The sequence below is a fragment of the Hyperolius riggenbachi genome, chromosome 3 (genome assembly GCF_040937935.1).
Source record: "Hyperolius riggenbachi isolate aHypRig1 chromosome 3, aHypRig1.pri, whole genome shotgun sequence".
Classification (NCBI taxonomy): domain Eukaryota; kingdom Metazoa; phylum Chordata; class Amphibia; order Anura; family Hyperoliidae; genus Hyperolius; species Hyperolius riggenbachi.
In genome coordinates, this window is record NC_090648.1 from 501,941,724 (window position 1) to 501,969,200 (window position 27,477).

General features: G+C 47.9%; 1 protein-coding gene across 1 annotated transcript in view; it reads left to right on the top strand.

Annotated features, from left to right (window-relative positions):
- The first annotated feature begins 21,748 nt into the window (after positions 1-21,748).
- The window catches only part of CKAP4 (cytoskeleton associated protein 4), a 32,305-nt gene continuing 26,576 nt past the window's right edge, over positions 21,749-27,477 (top strand). Inside the window, exon 1 of the mRNA XM_068273114.1 lies at positions 21,749-22,219. Coding sequence (XP_068129215.1) covers positions 21,905-22,219 — 315 coding nt within the window. The 5' untranslated portion in view covers positions 21,749-21,904. The remainder of the gene's footprint in view (positions 22,220-27,477) is intronic.

The window sequence follows — 27,477 nt, forward strand, 5'->3', positions numbered from 1 at the left end:
GAGGCCTTTTATACCTAATTCTGGCGCCAAGTTTACCACGCATGCGTGCGCGCATGCGTACTTGCGTATCCCCGCTCTCGCGCATGCGTACATGCGTATCCCCGCTCTCGCGCATGCGTACATATCTATGCGTCCGCGTGCACCGAACCTCGCGCCTGCGCACGCAAGGTCCCATGCCGCCACGCACAAACGTGCGCCCGCCTCCTGCCCCAGTCATCAGACCACGGCCGGCGGCGCGCGCGCGCATGGAGAGAACGGGACGCCAGGACAGCGCGGACAGGTGAGTACAACAGTAGGTGTTTTCTCTAATGATATATATGGTAAATACATGAGGGTGCTTCGTCTCTGGTTCTCTTTAAAGGGATACTGTAGGGGGGTCGGGGGAAAATGAGTTGAACTTACCCGGGGCTTCTAATGGTCCCCCGCAGACATCCTGTGTTGGCGCAGCCACTCCCCAATGCTCCGGCCCCGCCTCCAGTTCACTTCTGGAATTTCTGACTTTAAAGTCAGAAAACCACTGCGCCTGCATTGCTGTGTCCTTGTTCCCGCTGATGTCACCAGGAGTGTACTGCGCAGACACAGACCATACTGGGCCTGCGCTGTGCACTTTTGGTGACATCAGCGGGATCGAGGACACGGCAACGCAGGCGCAGTGGTTTTCTGACTTTAAAGTCAGAAATTCCAGAAGTGAACTGGAGGCGGGGCCAGAGCATCGGTGAGTGGCTGCGCCAACACAGGATGTCTGCGGGGGACCATTAGAAGCCCCGGGTAAGTTCAACTCATTTTTCCCCGGCCCCCCTACAGTATCCCTTTAAGCACACTTAAAGAGAACCTGAACCAAGTGAAATTATTTAAAATACACGTGATGTACCTGCAATTGAATATTACATACTTACCTCGCCGTCAGTTCCTCTCAGAAGCTCGCCATTTTCTTCTAACAACGACTCCTTCCAATTCTGACAATATTCTGACAGGACTGAAATATATTAGTTGTCAGTTATATATCAGTTGCTGTCAGTTATAGATCAGTTGTTGTCAGTTATAACTGAAAGGACAATTGATGTACAAGGAAGTATCCATGTTTCCCTTTGGCTTAAGTGGGCAATATTACATTTTAACAGTGTCCTGACCCGGAATGGAAGCTGTTACAACTTCATCACCCTTTTTAAAATGGAGGACGGAGAATTCCATTGATCACAGTGAACAAATGGGATGCAGGAGAGGAGAAAGAGATTGAGGAGTAGACTACACGGGAGGTAAGCATAGCTCCCAACTGTCCCTCTTTTGGAGGGACAGTCCCTCTTTGGGAGCCGTCTCCCCCTGTCCCTCTTTCCTCCTCATTTGTCCCTCTTTCAGGACTTTGTCCCTCTTTCTATGTAACTATATATATTTCTCTACTAAAAAATGTGTATGATTGACTTTAGACTTTATTCCCATCCTTTAAATTGATATATTACTGATTTTAGAATGTTAATATGAAGGACAATGAACCAGGATAGAAAGGACCAATGTGGTTTGAATTATAAAACAACATTTTTCTTATGAAATCTGTATGAAATGCATGACTAGGGGTGTGACGGGGATGTGATCAGGGGGTGTGGCAGGGGCATGGCTTAATTGTCCCTCTTTCTCATCTCAAAAAGTTGGGAGGTATGGGTAAGTATGACCTGTGTATAGTTATTTTGGCTTTTAATTTTCAGTGCAGGTTAGCTTTAGCTTTAAATATACTAACACTTTAAACAGAATGATACGAAGCAGAGATCAGCAATACGAATTATAATCACGGGGCGATCATACGATACGCAGGTTCCCCTGATGCGTAATCCTTCAGTAAATATAGCAGTACATCTGAGAGGATGTTGGACATTTAGAGCACTTTGATGAGCGGATACATTGTGGAGCAGCATTATTCAGCGGCCACATGTCAGAGATATGATTCCAACGTCCTCGTCACTGAATGATGATGTGCTGGCCGGTTCCTGCAATCAGTGATACTCAGAATATCTGATGGAGGGGAGTGACTCATCAAATTCCAACCATTTATACATTATCTACCTTCATGGAGCGGTGGAAATATAGCACATGTGCTGCATGCATTATATACAGGGACAAATGGCATCGCCAGACATTATATTCATCATAGCGTGAATTTACAGTGGACCTGAACTCTTGCACAGGGCAGAAGGAAAACAGAGAGAAATACACCCTGTATGTATTTAGAGAGTTTAGCCTGGCTAATTCCCCCTCAGGGCCCATTCTCACTAAGGGCGTTTTTTCAAGCGCAGGCGATTTTTCAAAATTGCCCTAAAAACGCTTGTGCAATGATTCCCTAGCTGGGTGGTTCGTTTGCGATCCGTTCAGCAAAGCGCTGCCTGTACCATTTTTGAGGCGATTATGCCTCAATAGAAGGTTTAGGAAAACCGCAAAACGCTCACAAATTCGCTTTGTGCAGCGATCGCGTGAGCGTTTTTAAGAATAAATGTATTGTATTTATTATTTTCCCGGGTCAAAGAGTTCACTCTTCCGACTTGCGTCAGGGAGTGAATTACAAAACCACTCTGGAAAAGCGCTTAGTAAAGCATTTTTACCAGAAACGTAGCGCATAGTGGAGCGCCATGAGAGGGGGAAAAAGCGCACAAAAACGCAAAATGCTTGCGTTTGCATTTTTTTATTTTTAGGTGTGAATAAGGCCTCAGGCCTGGAACCCACTAGAGCATTTTTTTTTTAGCATTTAGGGAGCGCTTTCAATCGCTAGCGTTTCCCTTCAACGCAAGCAAGTAAAAAGAGCAGGAAAGCTGGCACTGCTGCAAGTGTTCAATTTATTGTAGCATACATAAAGTGCAGGCGTGCAACATCTTGCAAAATGGCATAAAAAGTCATCAACATATCCTTGTGAGAGGAGGCGTGGGTGGTGGTGGGTGCTGGGCAATGATGCCTGACGGCCGTTTCGCGCTGGGATAGCGCTTCTACGGAGGCTGCAAAGTTATGGGCAAAGGCTCTGGTTAAATATCCTCCAGAGCCGTCATGTAACATTTATTTCCGGTGGCAGCGCCGCCCATATTTCCGCGTCACGTGTGCGTACGTATTGACGCTTGACGTCATACATACGCTGCACGCGTACGTAATACCGCATGGCGCCAGTGATGTACGCATGTCAATTGGATGCATGCGTACTGCATTATTATGCTTATGGCGCATGCGTCAAAATGGTCACATTGGGAAGGGGAAAACTCCCCCTAGCGGCCAAATTAAGGTAGGGTCCGACTCAGTCATACCTGCACCAGGGTGAAAGAAAGAAAGAAAATGAAAAAGATAAAGGGGGAGAAAAAAAGAGGGGAAAGGAACCAGAAAAAAAATGCAAGAAAAAAACATGTGAGACGAAGTAGAGGTGGATGATCAGGAGATCCTGAAACAGTGAAACAAAGTGCATACTCAAGGTGTCAGTACGTTTGAATCGTGCCCCACAAAAACGCAAATTACTGCTATTAAAGGCACAAGGAAGCCACAAGTCTTCAAAGTGTGCAAAATCAAGAGGGGAGGGAAATGGGAGGTTATGGGAAAGTAAAATTGCCCACTACCCCTGGTGAATTTTCACCATGGGGGCAAACAAGCCATGGATCGAGAGAAGGAGAAGGAGGACCAGCCACCGGTCGTGTTGCCACTCTATACGAATTAACAGCAAAAGTGATCGTATATAGCATATAAGACAATAGACAGACATCAAATAGGACACATCGGAGGAGTCCGAATATGGGGAGGGAAGATACGGCCTCAAGGGTCAAGGAAGCATGACAGATCTGTGTGATCATTAAGGCCCAAAGGTCCCATAGCTTCCGATTGCAGAATCAACATTGCTTCTTCTCTTTTCAATCGTTTCTCCCTGTCTCCACCTCTTGATAATGGTGGGACATGGATAATTCCTGCAAATGTCAGCTTTGTGGGATCATTACTATGGCTCTCTCGCATATGTTGGATCACTCTGGGGGAGCCTTTTCCTGATTTTAGGGAGTTGTAATGTTCTCTGAATCGTTCATTAATTGATCTCGTCCCGCAATCAGGACGTAAAACAAAATAAATGACGATCATGGCAACATTGCCGCAATTTTAACCTGATTTTAATGGATGGGGTCCCCTTCCCCACAGACCTCAAACCTGCAGAGAGCAGAAAGCTTTTTCTCTCCATGCCCAGACTCCTCAAGCATCACTACAGGACACAGGACTTGGAAAGGGGTAAAAAGGCTGGGGGTATAAAAGAGCTGTACACAAGACCCTGCTGAACACTGAATAGGGATTGTCTACAAATCTTTGTCTGCAAAACTTGGTATGATTCCTTGACAGATGCAGTCATTAGAACAAATTTGCAGAGAGCAGAAAGCTTTTTCTCTCCTTGCCCTTTGTTGTCAGTCTCTCAGGGCGGGGTCCCCTGTTGCTTCTGGGCCCCCTGCATCCCTTGCAGGGCTATTGTAGTAGAGACAGATGATCAGCAGTATAGCCAGGCAACTGGTATTGCTTAAAAGGAAATAAATATGGCAGCCTCCATATACCTCTCACTACAGTTACAGTTCTAGCTACAGTTGTCCTTTTACAGCTCTAGCTACAGTTGTCCTTTTACAGCTCTAGCTACAGTTGTCCTTTAACTGTTTCCAGGCTCCAGCAGTGTGCACTGAACAGGAAAAACAGCAACAGAGTTAAGGAATTCCAGGTACTCAAATGATATGCATTTATTTCAGTCACAGAGCTGAATTCCTCTGTTATCAGCTCATTAATTCACTGGCTATCCAGACCAGAACATAGCACTCTGACAGCAGCAAATACTAGAGAATCCAGACTTCTACTCTCTGCCTCCCCCTCCCTTTCTTCCCCCACTCTTCTTTCACTCCTGATTTAAAGGATACCTGAGGTGACATGTGACATGATGAGATAGATATGTGTATATGCATGGGCGGCGCCAGTTGGTGCTTTAGGGTGCTGAAGCACCCCCTAAAATTCCCCAAGCACCCCCTGAGCACCCCCAGCTGCTCGCCGCCCCGCTCTGTCTATTCCTTCTTTAGTGCTACAAGAAAATGGCCACCGATGTCCACAAACGTGGACATCGGTGGCCATTTTCTTGTAGCACTACAGAGGAAGAGGAGGCGGGGAGACGCCTGACGCAAGCGGCGGGAACAGCCATAGAGGTAGCGGCCACCAGCTCAGAAGGTTGTACGAGCGGCAGCCGCTCTGGCTGGGGCAGCATACTACCTACGCTGGGGGCAGATCTACTACCTACACTGGGGAAGCATACTACCTATGCTGGGGGTAGATCTACTACCTACACTGGGGCAGCATATTACCTATGCTGCAGGGGCAAACCCAGGATTTTCAAGGAGGGGATTCCTGAAAGGTCTACCTCAGCCATGCACAATACAGTATAATAATATGGTAGGACATCATGCTGGGTACACATAATGCAATTTTCCATCTGGCCAAAAACAGGATAGATCAGAAGCAGTTTGTATACTGATAATAATGAGGACAGTCGACACTGGTAATGAAGGGGAAAGTGAAGCATTCACACAGCAGGGGCACAGGGCTGGGCTCATACCCAGGGCCGGGCCGAGGCATAGGCTGGAGAGGCTCCAGCCTCAGGGCGCAGTGTAGGAGGGGGGCGCAGAATTCATTCAGCTGTCATTCCTAATTGTGTTTGAAGCAGAAAGAAATAAGAAAAGGGGATACATGGCAGTGACTGCAAGCCAGATAACTAGATATTAAGGTGTTGGGGAGGTTGTGGGCCCTGTGGCGCCTCTTAGTCTAATAGCAATCAGTGTTTGATGGCTCGGGTGGCAGGGATGGAGGGGCGCACTTTGGTGTCTCAGCCTTGGGTGCTGGAGGACTTTGTCCCGGCTCTGCTCATACCTGACTCTGTTAAGTTCCTCAGGGGCGGGGCTGTGAGCTGCAGGATACGTGCAGATATTCTGGTGTCTCAACTTTTGCCTTTCCCCAGACACTGCACCGGCCCTGGTCTGGGGGGATTCTGGGCAGCTGTAATTCCCCCCCCCCCCCCTGCGTTTGCCTATGCGCTGGGGCAGCTATACTACCTACACTGGGGGCAGACCTACTACCTACACTGGGGCAGCATACTAACTACGCTGGGGCAGATCTACTACCTACACTGGGGCAGCACACTACCTACACTGGGACAGCTGTACTACCTGCACTGGGACAGCTGTACTACCTACACTGGGGCAGCTGTATTACTTACACTGGGGCAGCTGTACTACCTACACTGGGGCAGCATACTACCTACACTGGGGCAGCTGTATTACTTACACTGGGGCAGCTGTACTACCTACACTGGGGCAGCATACTACCTACACTGGGGCAGCTGTACTACCTACTCTGGGGCTACATACTACCTACACTGGGGCGGCTGTACTACCTACACTGGGGCAGCTGTACTACCTACACTGGGGCAGCTGTACTACCTACACTGGGGCAACTGTGCTACCTACACTGGGGCGGCTGTACTACCTACACTGGGGTGGCTGTACTACCTACACTGGGGCTGCATACTACCTACACTGGGACAGCTATACTACCTACACTGGGATAGCTGTACTACCGACACTGGGGCAGCTGTACTACCTACACTGGGGCAACTGTGCTACCTACACTGGGGCAGCACACTACCTACAGCTGTACTACCTGCACTGGGACAGCTGTACTACCTACACTGGGGCAGCTGTATTACCTACACTGGGGCAGCATACTACCTACACTGGGGCAGCATACTACCTACACTGGGGCAGCATACTACCTACACTGAGGCGGCTGTACTACCTACACTGGGGCAGCTGTACTACCTACACTGGGGCAACTGTGTTACCTACACTGGTGCAACTGTGCTACCTACACTGGGGGTGGCATACTACCTACACTGGGGGCAGATCTACTACCTACACTGGGGCAGCATACTACCTACACTGGGGTGGCTGTACTACCTACACTGGGGCAGCTGTACTACCTAAACTGGGGCAGCTGTACTACCTACACTGTGGCAACTGTGCTACCTACACTGGGGCGGCTGTACTACCTACACTGGGGGTGGCATACTACCTACACTGGGGGCAGATCTACTACCTACACTGGGGCAGCATACTACCTACACTGGGGTGGCTGTACTACCTACACTGGGGCAGCTGTACTACCTACACTGGGGGTTGCATACTACCTACACTGGGGGCAGATCTACTACCTACACTGGGGCAGCATACTACCTACACTGGGGTGGCTGTACTACCTACACTGGGGCAGCTGTACTACCTAAACTGGGGCAGCTGTACTACCTACACTGTGGCAACTGTGCTACCTACACTGGGGCAACTGCGCTACCCACACTGGGGCAACTGTGCTACCTACACTGGGGGTGGCATACTACCTACGCTGGGGGCAGATCTACTACCGACACTGGGGCAGCATACTACCTACATTGGGGCAGCTATACTACCTACACTGGGTCAGCATACTACCTACACTGTGACAGCTGTACTACCTACGCTGGGGCAGCTGTGCTACCTACACTGGGACTACCTACGCTAGGGGAAGCTATACAGCCTATGCTGGGGAAGCTACTACTTATACTGGGGAACTATACTACCTATAATGGAGCAACTTTTTTACCTATACGCGCTCACTTTCCAGTGCATAGACACACCCCTTTTTGCCCACCCCCCTGGTTTTTAGCCACGCCCCATTTTTTGAGCTTAGTGCGACGCAAGTTTGAAGTTACCCCTAGAAAAGATCAAACACCTGCATAGCACCCCCTAAAAAAAATTCCTGGAGCCTCCACTGTGTGTATGTATAGTGCCAAGCAACCAAATAACTATGCTGTGTTCCTTTTTTTATTTCTCTGTCTGAAAGAGTTAAACATCAGGTATGTAAGTGGCAGTTTCTGAGTCTGAGTCAGACTACAATGTGACCCTCACTGATAAGAAATTACAACTATAAAATACTTTCCTAGCAGAAAATGGCTTCTGAGAGCAGAAAAGAGTTAAAAAGGTTCAATAGTTCATAGATTTTTAGCTCTGACATACTTCAATGAAGGTGTCATTGTGCAAAAACAAAAGTAGATTTAAATATAAAATAAAACTGTGGAATATCTTAAAAAGTCATTTTTTAGGAGAAGGAGGATAGATACAATTGTTTATTTCATTAGTTTCAATAGTATTTTCATTTTGGGTGTCCTTTAACCATTTCAGCTGCCCAGACGTGATCCTCACGTCCAGGCGGCTGTTCTGCTGCAGTCCCCCGTGCTGTTCCCCGGTAGCCCTGTGATCAGTGAATGGGAACATGGTTCCCGATCACCGATCAAAGTCCCCACCGGTGGTTTTTCTGAAAATAAAAAGTTCTTCGTCCTCTTTATGCTTCCGGGAAAACGAGGAGGACATTGAAAAAAAACTCAATGTGGCCATCTTGTGGTCAAATAGTAAAACTACATCTACATGCATTTTTGAAGGCAATTTCCACACATTTTAACATTTAAAATTAACTGTTTATTTCCCACACCCAAAAATTAACCAAATAAAATTTTTAATGGAAAAGAAAAATTACAATTAAAAAAACAAAAAACAAAACATAAATAGTTACCTAACGGTCTGAACTGTTATGCATGTGAAGGGGGTATACTACGAACATTTTTAAAATTATAAGCTTGTAAATAGTGATGGACGCAAAAAGGAAAAAATATACCTTAATTTCCAAATAAAATATTGGCGCCATACATTGTGATAGAGACAAAATTTAAATGGTGTCATAACCGAGACAAACGGGCAAATAAAATACTTAGGTTTTAATTATGGTAGTATGGATTATTTTAAAGCTATAATGGCCGAAAACTGAGAAATAATGAATTGGGGGGTTCTCAGGGTTTTCTTTATTTTTAAAAGCACTTAGTGAATGGCAGTTGCTCCGTCCAACTGCTAAATTAGTGTGCAGGTAGGCTGGGCAGCATCTTTGTACAAATCATTTTCTGTAAATGTCTTTATAAAGAATAAAGGCCATGCTGAGAATCCCCTATGGAGAGATGGACTAGCCCAAAACCTGTCGGTAATGTCAGATTTCTACTACCTACTGTAAGTGGTGGCAACATAGGAGAGAAGTAATTTATGGCTCATTTTGCTCTGGGAGAAATGTACTTCTTAATTGTATGTGTTTTAAATGTTAAGATTTTCGCGACAGTTCCTCTTTAAAGAGAGTCTGAAGCCAAAACAAATTCTTGAGTAGACCTGAAATGTCTCATTCCAGCGGCAGAACAAGGTTTTATTACCCCCCAAATCCCCAGGGCAAAATGTGGGCAGTGCTTCCCGGTAGAGCCAGAGCTTAGCCCTGTAGCTCTGCCACTACTGAAGTCAATCTCCGCTGATCGCTGCCTCTCCCCGCCCCTCTCAGTCTTCTTTCACAGAGAGGGGCGGGGAGAGGCGGAGATCCGCCAGCAGATTGACTTCAGTAGAAGCAGAGCTGCAGCGCTAAGCTCCGCCCCCCCAGACAGCAAAATCCACGACTTTGAATTTAAGCCATGGATGGTTGCCCTGGGGTTTGGGGGGTATAAAGCCCTCGTTTTGCCGTAGCAATGCGACGTTTCAGGTGTACTCCTACTGCTTAAGATAAATAGAAAGTAAAAAGATGATTTTATAATGGCGTCATTATAATCTCCAACCCCCCTATTATTATTATTATTATTGTTTAATATTTATATAGCACCGACATCTTCCGCAGCGATGTACAGAGTATATATTGTCTTGTCACTAACTGTCCCGTAGAGGAGCTCACAATCTAACCCCCGTCATAGTCATATGTCTATGTATGCATCGTGTAGTGCATGTATCATGTCTAGGGCCAATTTAGGGGGAAGCCAATTAACTTTTCTGTATGTATTTGGGAGGAAACAAGAGAGCCCAGAGGAAACCCATGCAGGAAGAACATACAAACACCTTGCAGATAGTGCCCTGGCCAGGGGCGCCTCTAGGCATAGGCAGTACAGGCCATTGCCTGGAGTGCCATTGGTCCTGGGGGGCGCCATGTTGCCTGCCCTTAAATTAAGCCCCACCCAAAATTAAGCCACACCCCTGTGGGTGTTCTATTACTTGCTTCTGCTGTATCTACTTAGCGTAAGTTGCAGGCAGCTGACACCTCTGTGCCTTGTGCATCCTTCTTTCCCTCTGTGTGCCATCTCTGCCTCCTTCTGTGCCCTTTGTGCCTCCTTATGTCTATTTTGCCTTTGTCCCCTTGTGCTACCTCTGCCCTCCTGTTCCTCCTTCAGTCCCACTCTTCCTCCTTCTGTCTCCATGTGCCACTTCTGTCCCCTGTGCCTTTGTCTGTCCCCCTGTGCCTCCTTATGTGCCCCTTCGTGACTCCTTCTGTCCCCCTTTGTGCCTCCTTCTGACCCATTGTAGAGGGTGCCAGGCCGACCAGGTGGTCATGAGTGCTGTGCAGGGCGGACAGTGGTCACCCCTCCCCGCCCTAGTGGCCCCAGGTGGTGAACAGGCTTGCGTCAGTTCACTGGCCTGCAGCACGTAAGCTCACTTCTGCAGCTTTACATTACGTGTATTTTCTGGTGAAACACTGCACGCATTGCAAATTTTCTGATGAAAAACGCTGCCGCATTATGATTATTTTCTGGTGAAACGCTGCTGCATTACGATTATTTTCATGGAAGGGCGCCATGGGGGTGAGGGCGCCACAGATTTTCTCGCCTGGAGTGACAAAATGGCTAGAAGCGCTCCTGGCCCTGGCATTTGAACCAGTGACCCAGTGCTGCAAGACGAGAGTGCTAACCGCTACTCCGCCATGCTGCTGGTGTATGCCCCCATCCCCCCCGACCACCTTGCACATCGCAGTACTGCTGACTCCACATAACGGCGGCAGATGCACACAGCTCCCCCTAGAGGTGAATGAGCTAACTGCCGCAAGGCCGATCTTCATCTGACTGCTCAGAGGGAATGAATTCTCTGTGACTCTGAACGCAGGATGGACAATGAGATGTAAATAAATACACATTGATGGAAATATCTATGATAAAGGTATGGAATTGTAGTCAGCATTGAAAAAGGAACAACCAAATACCACTCTTGTGAATCTGACTGATCTGTCTTCAAGCTGCATACATTTACATTCAACTATCCTAGAAATGTGCATCGATTAGAATGATTTGCTATTTTAATCTTCAGGCCTGAATTTACCTCACAGGAGCCTACAGGCCAGGGGTGCCCACACTTTTTCAGCTTGCGAGCTAATTTAAAATTTGCAGAGTCCAGGAGATCTACCAACATTTCAAGTGTTGCAGAATCCCCCCCCCCCCCCCATTATGAACAGCCCCCAGGTACAAGTGCCTCCAATATAGGTAGCTAGGTATAGGTGCCCTCAGTATAGGTAGCTAGGTATAGGTGCCTTCAGTATAGATAGCTAGGTATAGGTGCCTTCAGTATAGGTAGCCTGGTATAGGTGCCTTCAGTATACGTAGCTAGGTATAGGTGCCCTCAGTATAGGTAGCTAGGTATAGGTGCCCTCAGTATAGGTAGCTAGGTATAGGTGCCTTCAGTATAGGTAGCCTGGTATAGGTGCCTTCAGTATACGTAGCTAGGTATAGGTGCCCTCAGTATAGGTAGCTAGGTATAGGTGCCTTCAGTATAGGTAGCAAGGTATAGGTGCCTTCAGTATAGATAGCTAGGTATAGGTGCCTTCAGTATAGGTAGCCTGGTATAGGTGCCTTCAGTATAGGTAGCTAGGTATAGGTGCCCTCAGTATAGGTAGCTAGGTATAGGTGCCCTCAGTATAGGTAGCTAGGTATAGGTGCCTTCAGTATAGGTAGCCTGGTATAGGTGCCTTCAGTATAGGTAGCTAGGTATACGTGCCCTCCGTATAGGTAGCTAGGTATAGGTGCCTCCAATATAGGTAGCTAGGTATATGTGCCTTCAGTATAGGTAGCTAGGTATAGGTGCCTTCAGTATAGGTAGCCAGGTATAGGTGCCTTCAGTATAGGTAGCTAGGTATATGTGCCTTCAGTATAGATAGCTAGGTATATGTGCCTTCAGTATAGGTAGCTAGGTATAGGTGCCTTCAGTATAGGTAGCTGTGTATAGGTCCCTTCAGTATAGGTAGCTAGGTATATGTGCCTTCAATATAGGTAGCTAGGTATAGGTGCCCTCAGTATAGGTAGCTGTGTATAGGTCCCTTCAGTATAGGTAGCTAGGTATATGTGCCTTCAGTATAGGTAGCTAGGTATAGGTGCCTTCAGTATAGGTAGCTAGGTATATGTGCCTTCAGTATAGATAGCTAGGTATATGTGCCTTCAGTATAGGTAGCTAGGTATATGTGCCTTCAGTATAGGTAGCTAGGTATTGGTCCATTCAGTATAGGTAGCTAGGTATATGTGCCTTCAGTATAGGTAGCTAGGTATATGTGCCTTCAGTATAGGTAGCTAGGTATATGTGCCTTCAGTATAGGTAGCTAGGTATTGGTCCATTCAGTATAGGTAGCTAGGTATATGTGCCTTCAGTATAGGTAGCTAGGTATATGTGCCTTCAGTATAGGTAGCTAGGTATTGGTCCATTCAGTATAGGTAGCTGGGGATAGGTCTACTTAAAGGGAACCTGAAGTGAGTAAAATTATTTAAAATAAACACATTACGCAGCTGCAAATGAACATTACATAGTAACCTTGTCATCAGTTCCTCTCAGAGGCTCACCATTTTCTTCTTACAGCGATCCCTTCTAGTTCTGACAAGATTTTGTCAGAACTGAAACATACCAGTGGCTGTCCATTATACATCAGCAGCTGTCAGTTACAACTGAATGTGCAAGGTAATGTCCATGTCTCCCTATGGCTCAAGTGGGTGATATTACAGTTTAACAGTGTGCTGACCAGGAAGCTGTTGTGGGGTAATGGCCATTTTTAAAATGGAGGATGGAGAATTCCATTGATCACAGTGGACACACAGGACGCAGGAGAGGCGAAAGAGATTGAGGAGTAGACTACACGGGAGGTAAGTATGACCTGTGTATGGTTATTTTTACTTTTTATTTTCAGTTCTCTTTAATAATCACTTACCTCCCTCCAGGTGTCTGGTCTCCCCTCTTTCAGCTGCAGGGCAGGAGCGCTCCGGCAGGCAGCGTGATTGAGTGAGTAGTGCGTGCATGTGTTGTGCCCGGCACCGCCCCCAGCCTTCACGTAGTGCAGAACCGCCCCTGGCCTCTCTTCAGCCGCACCACCTCCCCTGCTCCCTATTGGCCAGCGGCCGGCAGCAGAATTTGACAGGACAAGCAGCCGCGTTATACAGCTGCCTGCCGCAAAATGTAATGGATATGGCCGCGATCTACCAAATAGGCGGTCGCGATCTACCAGTAGATAGCGATCGACCTATTGGGCACCTATGCTATAGGCACAGATGTCCTGGCAGCTTAGACTCTGCCCTCCATGAATCTACAAACCCTACTGAACAGTACCACAAGTGTGCTGGCTGGCTCAGCTGTCACTTCTCTCTTACTTCCCTTACCCGTCATAGGTAGCTAGAGGTGCCCTCAAGCATTAGGTAGCTAGAGGAACCTCAGTATAAAGTCGCTAGAAGTGTCCCTAACTGAAGGTCCTGTCAGTGGAATGCTGAGAGCCAGATGAGTAACCTCTCAGGAGGGAGGGAGGCACTCAGGGAGGGCAGTGAGCCACCTTTCCATCATCAGGTGCCTGTAGGCATGTGCCTACAGTGCCTTATGGTAAATCTGGCCCTGTTAATGTCCAATACCTTTATGTCACACAAGTTTAGAATGACTTCAGAGTAAATGCGAAGTATCTGCTTACCTTCAAGCAGTAGGATCAGCCATACTTTGCCAGGGAAAAAAACACATATATAAGTAGATAAATACTTGATCTACTTACAAAACACATGTATTGTACTGTCCACGTTTTGATTTCAGTGAATGTTATATAGTAAATTACGAGAATTCTGTTCCTGGTGGGGGCCAGGTCTTTTGCCCACAGCTGAGGCTAACTCGTGATGTCATTTCTGCCCTTTACCTTTTTTCTTGTCTCCTCCAATCGCTGAGTCGCCTCAGCCTTGCTTGTAAACACAAGTGATCAGGGATCAGGTTTTAGATAAGAAGCTGGCAGGGAAATAAAGGGAAGAGGAGGAATATATTATAGATAAAAAGAACCCCCAGCATGCAATTCTTTGGCACGAAAATTAAAAGTCAAAATAACCATACACAAGTCATACTTACCTGCTGTGTAGTCTACTCCTCAATCTCATTTTCCTCTCCTGCGTCCTGTTTGTCCACTGTGATCAATGGAATTCGCCGTCATCCATTTTGAAAATGGCCATTACCCCATAACAGCTTCCTGGTCAGCACACAGTTAAACTGTAATATCGCCCACTTGAGCCACAGGGAAACATGGACACATCAGCTCTCCTCTCAGCTGTAACTGACAGCAACTGCTATATAATTGACAGCAACTAATATATTTCAGTTCTGACAAAATGTTGTCAGAACTGGAAGGGATCATTGTCAGAAGAAAATGGTGAGCTTCTGAAAGGAACTGATGGCACGGTAACTATGCAATGTTCATTTGAAGTTACCTCATGTGTTTAGTTTAAATAATTGTACTCAGTACAGGTTCAGTATGTGATAACTCCAAATCATAACAGCAGAAAAAGTTTTGAAAGTTTTGAATGCAGGATTAGCATCTTTATCACTTAATACACTCAGACCAGTTGCTGTTGAGATTTGATTTTTATGGTGACGATACCGCTTTCAGGGAGATGTGTGACTCTGTGGTGACACCTGCTGGTCACTGTAAGCACTAATAGTGTTATGATGAAAATGTCCAGTGCAGTCAATGTGCTCGATTCACAAAGCGGTGATAACCCAGTTATCACGCCTAAAAGACTTTAGGCATGATAACCATTGCACCACGCTGCTGAAAAGCCCCTTATCACGCCTAAACTCAGTTTAGGCGTGATAAGTTTAGCCGTGATAAGTTTAGATAAGTTTAGATCTCGCACAAAGTCCTGCGCAAAGCAGCACCATTAAACTCTATGTGACGTTTCGCGCACACCAGACTTTGCTAGCGCAAAACTTTTGATCAGCTGTGCACTGTGGTGCTAACCCAGTTGGTGCTATAGTTATCATGCCTAAACTTATCACGCCTAAAACTTATCACGCCTAAACTGAGTTTAGGCGTGATAAGGGGCTTTTCACCAGCGTTCTAACTGTTAGCACGCTTTTGTGAATGAAGCCCACTGTATTAGATCATACACGTCAAACTCAACTCAAACTCCAACCTGTCCTGCAGAGCCATACAATTTGGCCCGCAAGTCGTTTCTCCACCTCACATCATGTTTGGCCCACTCTAGACCACCAGGGGAGCGATATTGGAGGTGAAGCCCTAGATCAGGAGTCCCCAAACTTTTTCGGTCAAGGGCCGAGGTCAACATACTTCAGATTGCTTAGAGGCCGAAACATGAATACAACGATGTTGAAAAACATGACATTGAATCCAGGTATTGATTCCCCCAATCATGCCTGGAGTAGAACTCCCAGCAGCAGCCATTCAGTCATGCGGAACCCAAAGAATGTCTTTGTGCACCAGACAGTGAAGCATACCCAGGTGGCAGCCTGCCTTCCAGTTGGACAGCAGTGTCACCTGATGCAGAATTGGATTGGAAGCCAGTGAATGACTGCTCACTGGCTTCTACAGGATGTGGATGGGTGGAGCCAGCGCTGCTATTCTATATGCGGGCTGCCGATATTTAAAGGTGCAGTGGGCCTGTGAAAAAGCCTCAGGGGGCTGCATTTGGCTCGCAGGCCTTAGTTTGAGGACCACTGTCCTAGATCACCAGGAAAGCCATGTGGGAGGAGGAAAGCACTAGACACCAGGCAACTGTATAGGGAAATGAGGGGGGTCAATAGACACCAGGGAACTTTTTAGGGGTGCAAGGGGGGCCGGGACCACTAGACACTGTATAGGGGAGGGGAGGGGCTAGACACCAGGAAAATGTATAGCTCTCAACTACTCCTTTTTCGGAGGGACACACAGTCCCTCTTTGGGAACCCGATCCCTCTGCCCTCTTTCTTCCTCATTTGTCCCTTTCACATCTGGTGTACTGTACATCGATCTGTAGATCTGTGTCTATGTAAATATATGTATTTTTCTACTGAAAATGGGTTTAACTAACTAAACCTTATTCCCATCCTTTCAATTGATATAGTTCTTATTTACAATGTTAATGTAAAGGAAATGACCCAGGAGAGAAAGGACCAGTGTAGTTTGAATGAAAAAACAATATATTGTTCTTATTAAATCTTAATGGTATGTGTGATTAGGGTGTGGTGGGGTGTGATTAGGGGTGTGGCAGGGGCGTGGCCTAAGTGGCCCTCTTTCTTATATCAAAAAAGTTGGAAGGTATGGGAGGGAGGACCACCAGACACCAGGACACTGTATAAGGGAGAGAAGCCACTCGACACCAGGGAACTGTATAGGGGAGGGAAGGAGGCCACTAGACACCAGGGAACTATATAGGGTAGGGAGGACCACTAGACACCAGGGAACTGTATAGGGGAAGGAGGAACAATAGGCACCAGGGAACTGTATAGGGGAAGGAGGAACACTAGGCACTAGGGAACTGTATAGGGGAGTAAGGGGGCACTAGACACCAGGGAACTGTATAGGGGAGTAAGGGGGCACTAGACACCAGGGAACTGTATAGGGGAGGGAGGAGGCCACTGCATACCAGGGAACTGAATAGGGGAGGGGGACCACTAAACACCAGGGAACTGTATAGGGGAGGGGGACCACTAAACACCAGGGAACTATATAGGGGAGGGGGACCACTAGACACCAGGGAACTGTATAGGGTAGGGGGACCACTAGACACCAGGGAACTGTATAGAGGAGGGGGACCACTAATCTATTCTGGGGCACCTAGCTGGCTAACCTATACTGGGGCACTTATCGCTGGCTAACCTATACTGGGGCACCTATACCTGGCTATCTATACTGGGGGCACCTATACCTATCTATCTATACTGGGGACACATACCTGGCTACCTATACTGGGGCACCTATACCTATCTATCTATACTGGGGACACTTATACCTGACTACCTATACTGGGGCACCTATACCTGGCTACCTATACTGGGGCACCTATACCTGGCTACCTATACTGGGGACACCTATACCTGGCTACCTATACTGGGGCAACTATACTTATCTATGCTGGGGACACTTATACCTGGCTACCTATACTGGGGCACCTATACCTATCTATCTATACTGGGGACACCTATACCTGGCTACCTATACTGGGGCACCTATACCTGGCTACCTATACTGGGGAAACTTATACCTGGCTACCTATACTGGGGCACCTATACTTATCTATCTATACTGGGGACACTTATACCTGGCTACCTATACTGGGGCACCTTTACCTATCTATCTATACTGGGGACACCTATACCTGGCTACCTATACTGGGGCACCTATACCTATCTATCTATACTGGGGACACCTATACCTGGCTACCTATACTGGGGACACCTATACCTGGCTACCTATACTGGGGCACCAATACCTGGCTACCTATACTGGGGACACCTATACTTATCTATCTATACTGGGGACACTTAAACCTGGCTACCTATACTGGGGACACCTATACTTATCTATCTATACTGGGGACACTTAAACCTGGCTACCTATACTGGGGCACCTATACCTATCTATCTATACTGGAGACACCTATACCTGGCTACCTATACTGGGGCACCTATACCTATCTATCTATACTGGGGACACTTATACCTGACTACCTATACTGGGGCACCTATACCTGGCTACCTATACTGGGGCACGTATACCTGGCTACCTATACTGGGGACACCTATACCTGGCTACCTATACTGGGGCAACTATACTTATCTATCTATACTGGGGACACTTATACCTGGCTACCTATACTGGGGCACCTATACCTATCTATCTATACTGGGGACACCTATACCTGGCTACCTATACTGGGGCATCTATACCTGGCTACCTATACTGGGGACACCTATACCTGGCTACCTATACTGGAGCACGTATACCTGGCTACCTATACTGGGAAAACTTATACCTGGCTACCTATACTGGGGCACCTATACTTATCTATCTATACTGGGGACACTTATACCTGGCTACCTATACTGGGGCACCTTTACCTATCTATCTATACTGGGGACACCTATACCTGGCTACCTATACTGGGGCACCTATACCTATCTATCTATACTGGGGACACCTATACCTGGCTACCTATACTGGGGACACCTATACCTGGCTACCTATACTGGGGCACCAATACCTGGCTACCTATACTGGGGACACCTATACTTATCTATCTATACTGGGGACACTTAAACCTGGCTACCTATACTGGGGACACCTATACCTATCTATCTATACTGGGGACACTTAAACCTGGCTACCTATACTGGGGCACCTATACCTATCTATCTATACTGGAGACACCTATACCTGGCTACCTATACTGGGGCACCTATACCTGGCTATCTATAATGGGGATACCTATGCCTAGCTATCTATACTGGGGACACCTATACCTGGCTATCTATATTGGGGGCACATATACCTGGCTATCTATACTGGGGTTGGGGGGGGTCACAACTTTTACACCCTAGCACTGGGAGCAATTAAGCCTAGAAACTGCACTGGCTTCCAATGCGCACTCTGCATCATGCATACGAGGGAAGACATGGGGGGGGGGGGGGTCTTATACTCGAGTCGTCTTATACTCACCATTGGCGTGCTGATCCCTCGTCGTGTTCCTCCGATAGCTTCTCCAGTGTATTCATCCATATCCCTCGGCGGATTTGCTTCTCCCTTGGTGATGACATTTTGTAGGGGGAAAGCAGAAAGGGACACCGAGAGCCCAATATAGTGTAGTATAACCAGGCTATGGAGAAAGACAAAATGTGTGCAAGGATGGAACAGATGCACCAATAACAGGATAAAACCATTAAAAAACATTTAAAAGAATAGGTAGTGGTGGACTTGCCTCCTCAGTAAGTAGACACCAAATTGGCACTTGGCAGCTGCACTGACCAGTACTAGTTATTGCTCCAGTTATTGCCTGATGAAGCGGGTTTGATCCTGTGAAACGAGTTGCACTGTGGAGTGTATAAATAATTTCATTGTTGACTATTAAATCAACCAACTCTGTGATGACATGTTCCCTGGCAATCGATGTTGACGACGCCAGGGTCACGCAATGTCATCAACATCTGGCGGCAAACTAATTTTTAAAAAAAAAGTTAGTTAGAAAAAAAAAATGCTTGAAAATTATTTAATATTGACAAGACAACTTTGCTAAGAAATCCTGGGGACATTGAACTCCATAGTCATCAAGACCATAGTCATCAGGGAGAGGGAGCTGCAATTCCCGAGAATGTCAGCAGGTGGTGCACGCGACCTTGTAGAAGTGAATCCTCTGGTACCTTGACTACAGACCAGGTACAATAGTTCTGGCTGAGTGGAGGCAGCCAATCCAGACGTTAGGGAAAATAGCAGCTTGCTAGGGTCTCATCCATGACTCTTGCATCTGACTGTGCTCCTCTGATCTCAGCCTGGACTGGAACCGCAAATCATGGGGACCCAGTGAAATTATGTCTCCCCCACTGTAGGTGGCCCTCTGAGGTCATACCACAAATGCGGCCATCATAACTGCCTTCCTTCCCCTCCCCCCTTCCAAACTTGCCTCGATTCCTCATAACAAGTAAAGCCAATGGTGGCTGGATGGTGAAAGTGAACCAGAGATGAAGCACCCTCATGTATTTTACCATATATATCAGTGGGAACATTAGAGAAAACACCTACCCTGCTCTCTGTTTCATTCTTCTCTGCTAAATCTGCCTGTTATCAGCCCTGATAAGAATCCCCGACTGAGCATTCACTCTGGCTTTGCCCTGAATGATCATAGCTGAGTCAGTCTTCTGTGATGTCTTTTCAAGCCCAAGTCTGCCCCCTTGTGGCTCTGCTTTGCTGCCATTTATCCTCGAAGCAGCAAAGCAGAGCCACAAGGGGGCAGGCTTGGGCTTCAAAAGACATCACTGAAGACTGACTCAGCTATAATCATTCCGGGAAAAGGTGGACTGAATGCTCAGTCAGGTATTTTTATCAGGGCTGATAACAGGCAGATTTAGTAGAGAAGAATGAAGCAGAGAGCAGGGTGGGTGTCATGTTCCCATTGATATATATGGTAAAATACATGAGGGTGCTTTGTCTCTGGTTCCTTAAGGGCTCTGCCTCTGACACAGGAGACCAGGGTTCGAATCTCAGCTCTGCCTGTTCAGTAAGCCAGCACCTATTCAGTAGGAGACCTTTGGCAAGTCTCCCTAACACTGCTACTGCCTATAGAGCGCGCCCTAGTGGCTGCAGCTCTGACGCTTTGAGTCTGCCAGAAGAAAAGCGCGATATAAATGTTTTTTGTCTTGTCATAAACCCCCCCGCCCTACCCAGTGTGGTCAACAATCTCCCCCAATAACAAGTGCAGTTAATCGTTAACAGTGACCAGTGGCCACAGTCCTGAGTTCAAGAGGTTGACAGCAGAGGGGGATCACGTGTTTCTGTGCCTCGAGGGCTTGGTGAACATGGACAGAAATCTTCGGTCTGGCAGTAGCTGACTGAAGAAGCAGTGTCCTGGGTGTGAGGGGTCCTTAGGGATCCTCAACACTCTGGAGCACAGTCTGCTGTTGTAGAGCAGGTCAAGAGAGGGGAGGGATTTTCCCAGTATCCTCTCTGCTTATCTGATGACCCTCTGTAGTTTGTATCTGTCACTGGCAGGGGAACCGGCCTACCAGACCAGGATGGATGTGCAGAGGACAGACTCAATGGTGATGAAGGGAACGCTTGTCAGAAGCCCCTTTGCCCCACCTAATTTTTTCAGTTGCCGAAGGTAGAATTGTCTTTGCTGGTCCTTCCTCTGGGTAGAGGTGGTGTTTGCCTTCCAGCTTAGGTTGTTGTTGGAGATGGTTGTGCCCGGGAGGCGGACGCAGGATACTCTCTCAACCTCACAGGGGCATTTGGGCCAGAGGGCCCTCCCTTAACTACAGTATTAGCTCTCTATTGGTCCTGTGCTCATAATAATCACTTCTTTAGAGACCTTGAATAGTGGTAATCCTTAATAAACTGCTACCCAATACCCATCCCCTTCTTGCACCTCTGACACTGTAATTGCCAATGTTGGTGCGTCGTATCAATTGTTAGGTATAGAGTGCTTGAGGGGCCCCATTGTAAAACTTGCATCGGGGCCCACAGCTCCTTAACTACGCCACTGTCAATTGTCCCAAAATTTCACGCCGTTACTGCTGCACATCAGATCGAGCAAGTCGGCCCTACATCTTGCATTATGTGCGATTGACTTATGCAACCAATTTCGTCCTGCAATTTGTCGCATTGTCGGTCGGGTAGGCACCGAATTTCATCTGATTCAATTATAATAATGGAATCAGATGGTCGATTAGCTGCCAAGTCGCCTGATGTGTGGCTAGCTTTTTACAGATGTATGAGAACAACCTATAATGAATCTCTACACATCTCATTATGTGCACACACCTCCTCCATACACCCAGCCCAGCAGCCGAGTGTGTGCGTGGCAGTGTCCCCATCCCTCCGCAGGAGGGGCCGGGGTGGAGGAGGGAGGGGGGCCGGGGTGCGATGGGGGGAGGGCGGCAGCCAAACTTTCTCTGAGCTCCACTCAACTTTCCAGAAAGTTTTTTTGGCGCAGCTGAGCCCGGCCTCCTCCGGCCCCCATTGGTCTCCTGCAGGAGGAAGGTCTCTCCCCCTCTCTCACTGCAGCCCCGGCCGGCCAGCATTCACCATGACCAGCGCCAGGCACAGGAATAAGACCAATGCCCCGGAGAGCCATGCCCAGCCGGCGGCCAATGACGTGGCAAAGAAGAGCCACAGCAAGGGCAGCAGCAAAGGGGCGCCTCCAGCCCCGGGGGGCAGCGGGGGGACTGTGGTCAAGCTGCTCTCCCTGCTGTTCTATGGGGTGATGGTGGCCGGGCTGCTCTGCACAGGGGGCTTCCTCTATGTCCTGCACCAGGAGATGACCCTCATCGGCAGCAGACTGCAGCACCTGTCCCAGCAGAAGGGCGAGCTGGCCCAGACTGTCCACACTCTCAGCAAGCAGGTAACTCAGCTCTATCACTGGATCTTCATTCATTCTGTACTGAGCACCAGTGCTGGCCACAAAGGGTAAAGGTGGCCATACAACTACCAATCAGCCAACAGACAGATCTCTCTCTGATCGAATCTGATCAGAGAGAGATGAGTTGGCCGTCACAGTCTGATTCCCGATCAATTTCAGTATGAAATATTGCGGTAATCAGCCTTGTAACGCCACCTCGCCCCCAACCACTATCCCCCTAATGTTTTATGCCCCTCCCCCGGGGTGCTCCGTGCAGTTACGCTTTATCTGTGCGAATGCGGAAATACGAGGACAGCGGCGGCGTGACAGGTAAAGGATAACTGCATGGGGGGTAGGCGGCATAAAACATAAACCGTTTCCGTCACGTTCTTCATCTGCAGTTTCCATTGTGGATTTGATCGAGAATGTCAGCCCAATTTCCAGCATGTCCGATCAGTACATGCGACCAATTTCGCCCCATTGATCGACCATGCTTTCGGCTGCAGCAATGTTACAGTCACAGCCATACATAGGACAATACCAGATCCATGAGCAGGTCGAGGACAATTTGAGCCACACACAAGTCTTCGACAATTGTTGCCACGTGCAGGTTGATGACTGTTGTAGCGACTGGCAGGTTGTAGCCATACACAGGCCAACGACCATCAGCTATGCGCAGGTCGACAACTGTTGTACCCTCGTGTAGGTTAATAAAAAGCCACTGTGGCAAGCGATCAATCAAGTAGTAGTGATTGATAAGTTGATCGGTCCTGCATTTCGGTAGTAACAGAAAAGATACAAGGGCTTTGGAGGAGGAGCAATTTTGAATCACAGAGAACGAATCTGGTGGAGAAATCAGTATATGTATGGTCAGCCTTACTGGGGGGTCACTGGGGGTCTGCCACTGACTGAGAGGTCTGCCACTGTCTGAGGGGTCACTGGGGGTTTGCCACTAACTGAGGGGTCACTGGGGGTTTGCCACTAACTGAGGGGTCACTGGGGGTTTGCTACTGACTGAGGGGTCACTGGGGGTTTGCCACTGACTGAGGGGTCACTGGGGGTTTGCCACTGACTGAGGGGTCACTGGGGGTTTGCCACTGACTGAGGGGTCACTGGGGGTGTGCCACTGAGGGGTCACTGAGGAACTGCCACTGACTGAGGGGTCACTGGGGGTCTGCCACTGACTGAGGGGTCACTGGGGGTCTGCCACTGACTAAGGGGTCACTGGGGGTCTGCCACTGACTGAGGGGTCACTGGGGGTCTGCCACTGACTGAGGTCTCACTGGGGGTCTGCCACTGACTGAGGGGTCACTGGGGGTTTGCCACTGACTGAGGGGTCACTGGGGATCAGCCACTGGCTGGGGTGTCACTGGGGGTCTGCCACTGACTGAGGGGTCACTGGGGAACTGCCACTGACTGAGGGGTCACTGAGGAACTGCCACTGACTGAGGGGTCACTGAGGAACTGCCACTGACTGAGGGGTCACTGGGGATTTGCCACTGTCTGAGGAATCACTGGGGATCTGCCACTGACTGAGGGGTCACTGGGGAACTGCCACTGACTGAGGGGTCACTGGGGGTCTGCCACTGACTGAGGGGTCACTGAGGAACTGCCACTGACTGAGGGGTCACTGAGGAACTGCCACTGACTGAGGGGTCACTGGGGATTTGCCACTGACTGAGGAATCACTGGGGATCTGCCACTGACTGAGAGGTCACTGGGGAACTGCCACTGACTGAGGGGTCACTGGGGGTCTGCCACTGACTGAGGGGTCACTGGGGGTCTGCCACTGACTGAGGGGTCACTGGGGATCTGCAACTGACTGAGAGGTCACTGGGGTCTTCCACTGACTGAGAGGTCACTGGGGATCTGCCACTGACTGAGAGGTCACTGGGGATCTGCCACTGACTGAGAGGTCACTGGGGATCTGCCACTGACTGAGGAATCACTGGGGGTCTGCCACTGACTGAGGGGTCACTGGGGGTCTGTCACTAGGGAGAACCTACCAGAACGCCAATGCATTCAAATTAAATGCATGGTTTTATATGAAACGCATGTTAATACGCCATTGCGGTTTGTCACAAAGTCACATAGCTTCCTTGAGGTTTGTCGTGACTTGGAAAAGGTTGGGATTAAATGTCTGTGGTCCAGCTGCAGTCTTGTTACACTGTTCCTATAACAACCAATCAGAATCTGTGTATTGTAACCATCCCATGTAAGTGATTACTCTGATTGGTTGCTATAGGTTAGCACAACAAGAGGCCCTGTAGTGACATGTAGTAGAATGCAGTAAAGAGGCCCTGTAGTGACGGGAGCAGTGCTTTTCAGCGCTGCTAGATTTGGGCGCAGCCAGTGCCGCCATAGACTATACAGGGATGCAGTCTATAGCGACGCTCAGTGAGTAACGTCGGTGCCATCAGAAGACGGAGCCGAGGTTGCTTAAAAATCATAATAATTCGGCTTCCAGCAATCGCTGGAAGACAAATTATTTCATTCCCCCACTATCCATGGCGGCCTGGAGGGGGAATAGTAATTAATTCGGCCCGGACTTGTGCAGAAGCAGGATCAGCCATATAACAGCTGGATCCTGCCCCCACGTCTACCAGCGCCAAATTCAAATGTACTCCTGTAGTGACATATAGCAGGGGGCAATAAAGAGGCCCTGTAGTGATGTATAGCAGAGTGCAGTAAAGAGGCCCTGTAGTGACATACAGCAGAGTGCAGTAAAGAGGCCCTGTAGTGATGTATAGCAGAGTGCAGTAAAGAGGCCCTGTAGTGACATACAGCAGAGTGCAGTAAAGAGGCCCTGTAGTGACATATAGCAGAGTGCAGTAAAGAGGCCCTGTAGTGACATATAGCAGAATGCAGTAAAGAGGCCCTGTAGTGACATATAGCAGAATGCAGTAAAGAGGACCCATAGTGACATATAGCAGAATGCAGTAAATTATCCAGGAAACTTATATTTTAATTTTTCTGGTTTCAGCATCAGAAACACTTCCTATAGATGTATATTGGTATGTAATCCCACTCCCAGTGATACTGAGCCTAGGCTGTTTAACTGTACGGACCCTTTAGAGCATTCTGGGAGACCAGGTATATTTTCTTCTGGCTATAGAACTCTCAGAAACATCCCACAGCGCTGCACCTGCCAGCAGTAAAGAAGCCACCACCTGTGATAAATGTCGGAATGTAAATCAGGGAGAGGAAAGATTTTACAATGGGCAAACACTGACTAAATCATTTACAGATGAATATTGTAAAAAAACAAACAAAAAAAAACAAAGCAATTTTTTCATTTTTGTTTTCACTACAGTTCCTCTTAAATTGCTGCTTGTCCAAATGCTAATTTCCCCTTGAATTACTTATGGTGTCCCTGAAGGTAAAATTAGATTTAAAGTGGACCATGAACTCTTGCACAGAACAGATGGAAAGCATAGATAAATGCACCCTGTATGTATTTACAGAGCTTAGCCTGTCTAATTCCTCCTCATCTTTGTCTAATCACAGGTTGTAATTTGATCTCTCAGCTGTGTCAGCTGGCTGCCTCGGCAGAGCAGCTCTTTTGTAAACATAGGATATTAGCAATATGTCTGCTTCCATGAAAGCAGGAAGTAGACACACTGCAGATTTATCACAGGATATGTATCAGCTGCAACTAAGAAATGTTTTCTGTAAAGGTTATTATGCTGTTGCTTATCTTATACAGCCGAGAGGAAGTTCTGAGTTCAGGTCCACTTTAACCATGCTCTGGCCTGATCCAGCAACCAGCCAGAATTCAGTTGGGTAGGAGAGATGTTTGTATCCATCCCTTGCTTTCCCTCTTCCTCAATTCCAGTGTACTGCTGCACCTGATCACACGATCAATCGACAAACCATCCCAAATCAATCATAAGTTTACCAGTGGGATATGTTGGTCAGTAGGAATGGCAATGTTATGGAGAAGCATGTGAGTGAGCAGTGTGATCAGCTGATAGATTTGTAAAGTTCTGATTTGCTGTGACTACACCCTGGTTTAGCACATGATCATAACCAGCCAATCAGAGCCTTACACATCTATCAGCTGACCAAACTGATCACATGCTTCTCCATGAGTTCCTAACCATTAGAGATGGGAAGTTCGGATCTTTTCAATGATCCGGATGATTCGAATCGGATCATTGAAGAGATCCGGATCTTTGATCCGAATCTCGGATCATTTTACTACCGGAAGCATTCGGGGGTGAAATGAACAGCAGGACAGGTCTGTGGACAGGAGAAGGGGAGGGAGTGGACACACAGAAAAGGGGAGAAGATGGACAGAGGGCAGGGAGTGGACAGAGAAGGGAGGAGGGACGAGCAGAGAGCAGAAATGTTTGCACGTAATACCCATATGCTGCAAATCACATGCTTTACATATATTTCACCTATATGTTCATCTGTACACTTTGAAAGAAAAGGTCGCACAGTGAAAGAAAGCATTCCCAGAAGATAAGTGCAGCTGTTTAGTGCTGAGTGCAGTGCAATCACAGTGCCTGCAAAGTTACTGAGCTGTGCTGAGCCAAAAGCTTCCCATGTGTTCACTGTGCAGCACTACGGAACAGTCCGAACAGACAGCCTATAATGGGCAGTACGTTATAGCCAGTGTGTGTGCTCTACACATATCTGGCAGTGGCACCGATGTCCCCTCTCATCTACCTGTCTCCCTGCAAGGCTGCCTCCCATCCAACTCAGCAATCCACCCTTGCTCTGCTTCCCGAACCCCGCTGCCCGCTGAGAGGGGGCGTGTCGCTCCTGGCCCCGCCCCTTTTACGATCCGAATCACTCATTTTGATGATTCGGATTATCGACTCATAAAATAGATTCGGATCAAAGATCCGAATCGTTCATGATCCGGACAACACTACTAACCATTCCCATCCCTATTGGTCAGTAGATCCTTGGTATGTAGAGAGCTGGCACCAGCTGCATAACGAATATCTATTTCCTTCTCTGTACGGGATGAATGGCTGAGTCACTGAGGCTTACTAATGGCTGGTAGATACACCATGCAATTCTTACTCCAGATCCTATTCAATTGAGTGATGAGATCGATATTCAGATCTGACATTGATCTGTTATATAATGCCTGGTACACATCGTGCAATTGTTGGGTGCATATTCATTCGGCGCCGCTCAGTTCGGCGTTGTGAGACGGCTCTCACTGCTGCCGATAAACTCTGAGGCGGCGTTAAATACTATTCCCCCTCCGAGTTGTCGCAACTCGGAGGGAGATGTAATTCTTG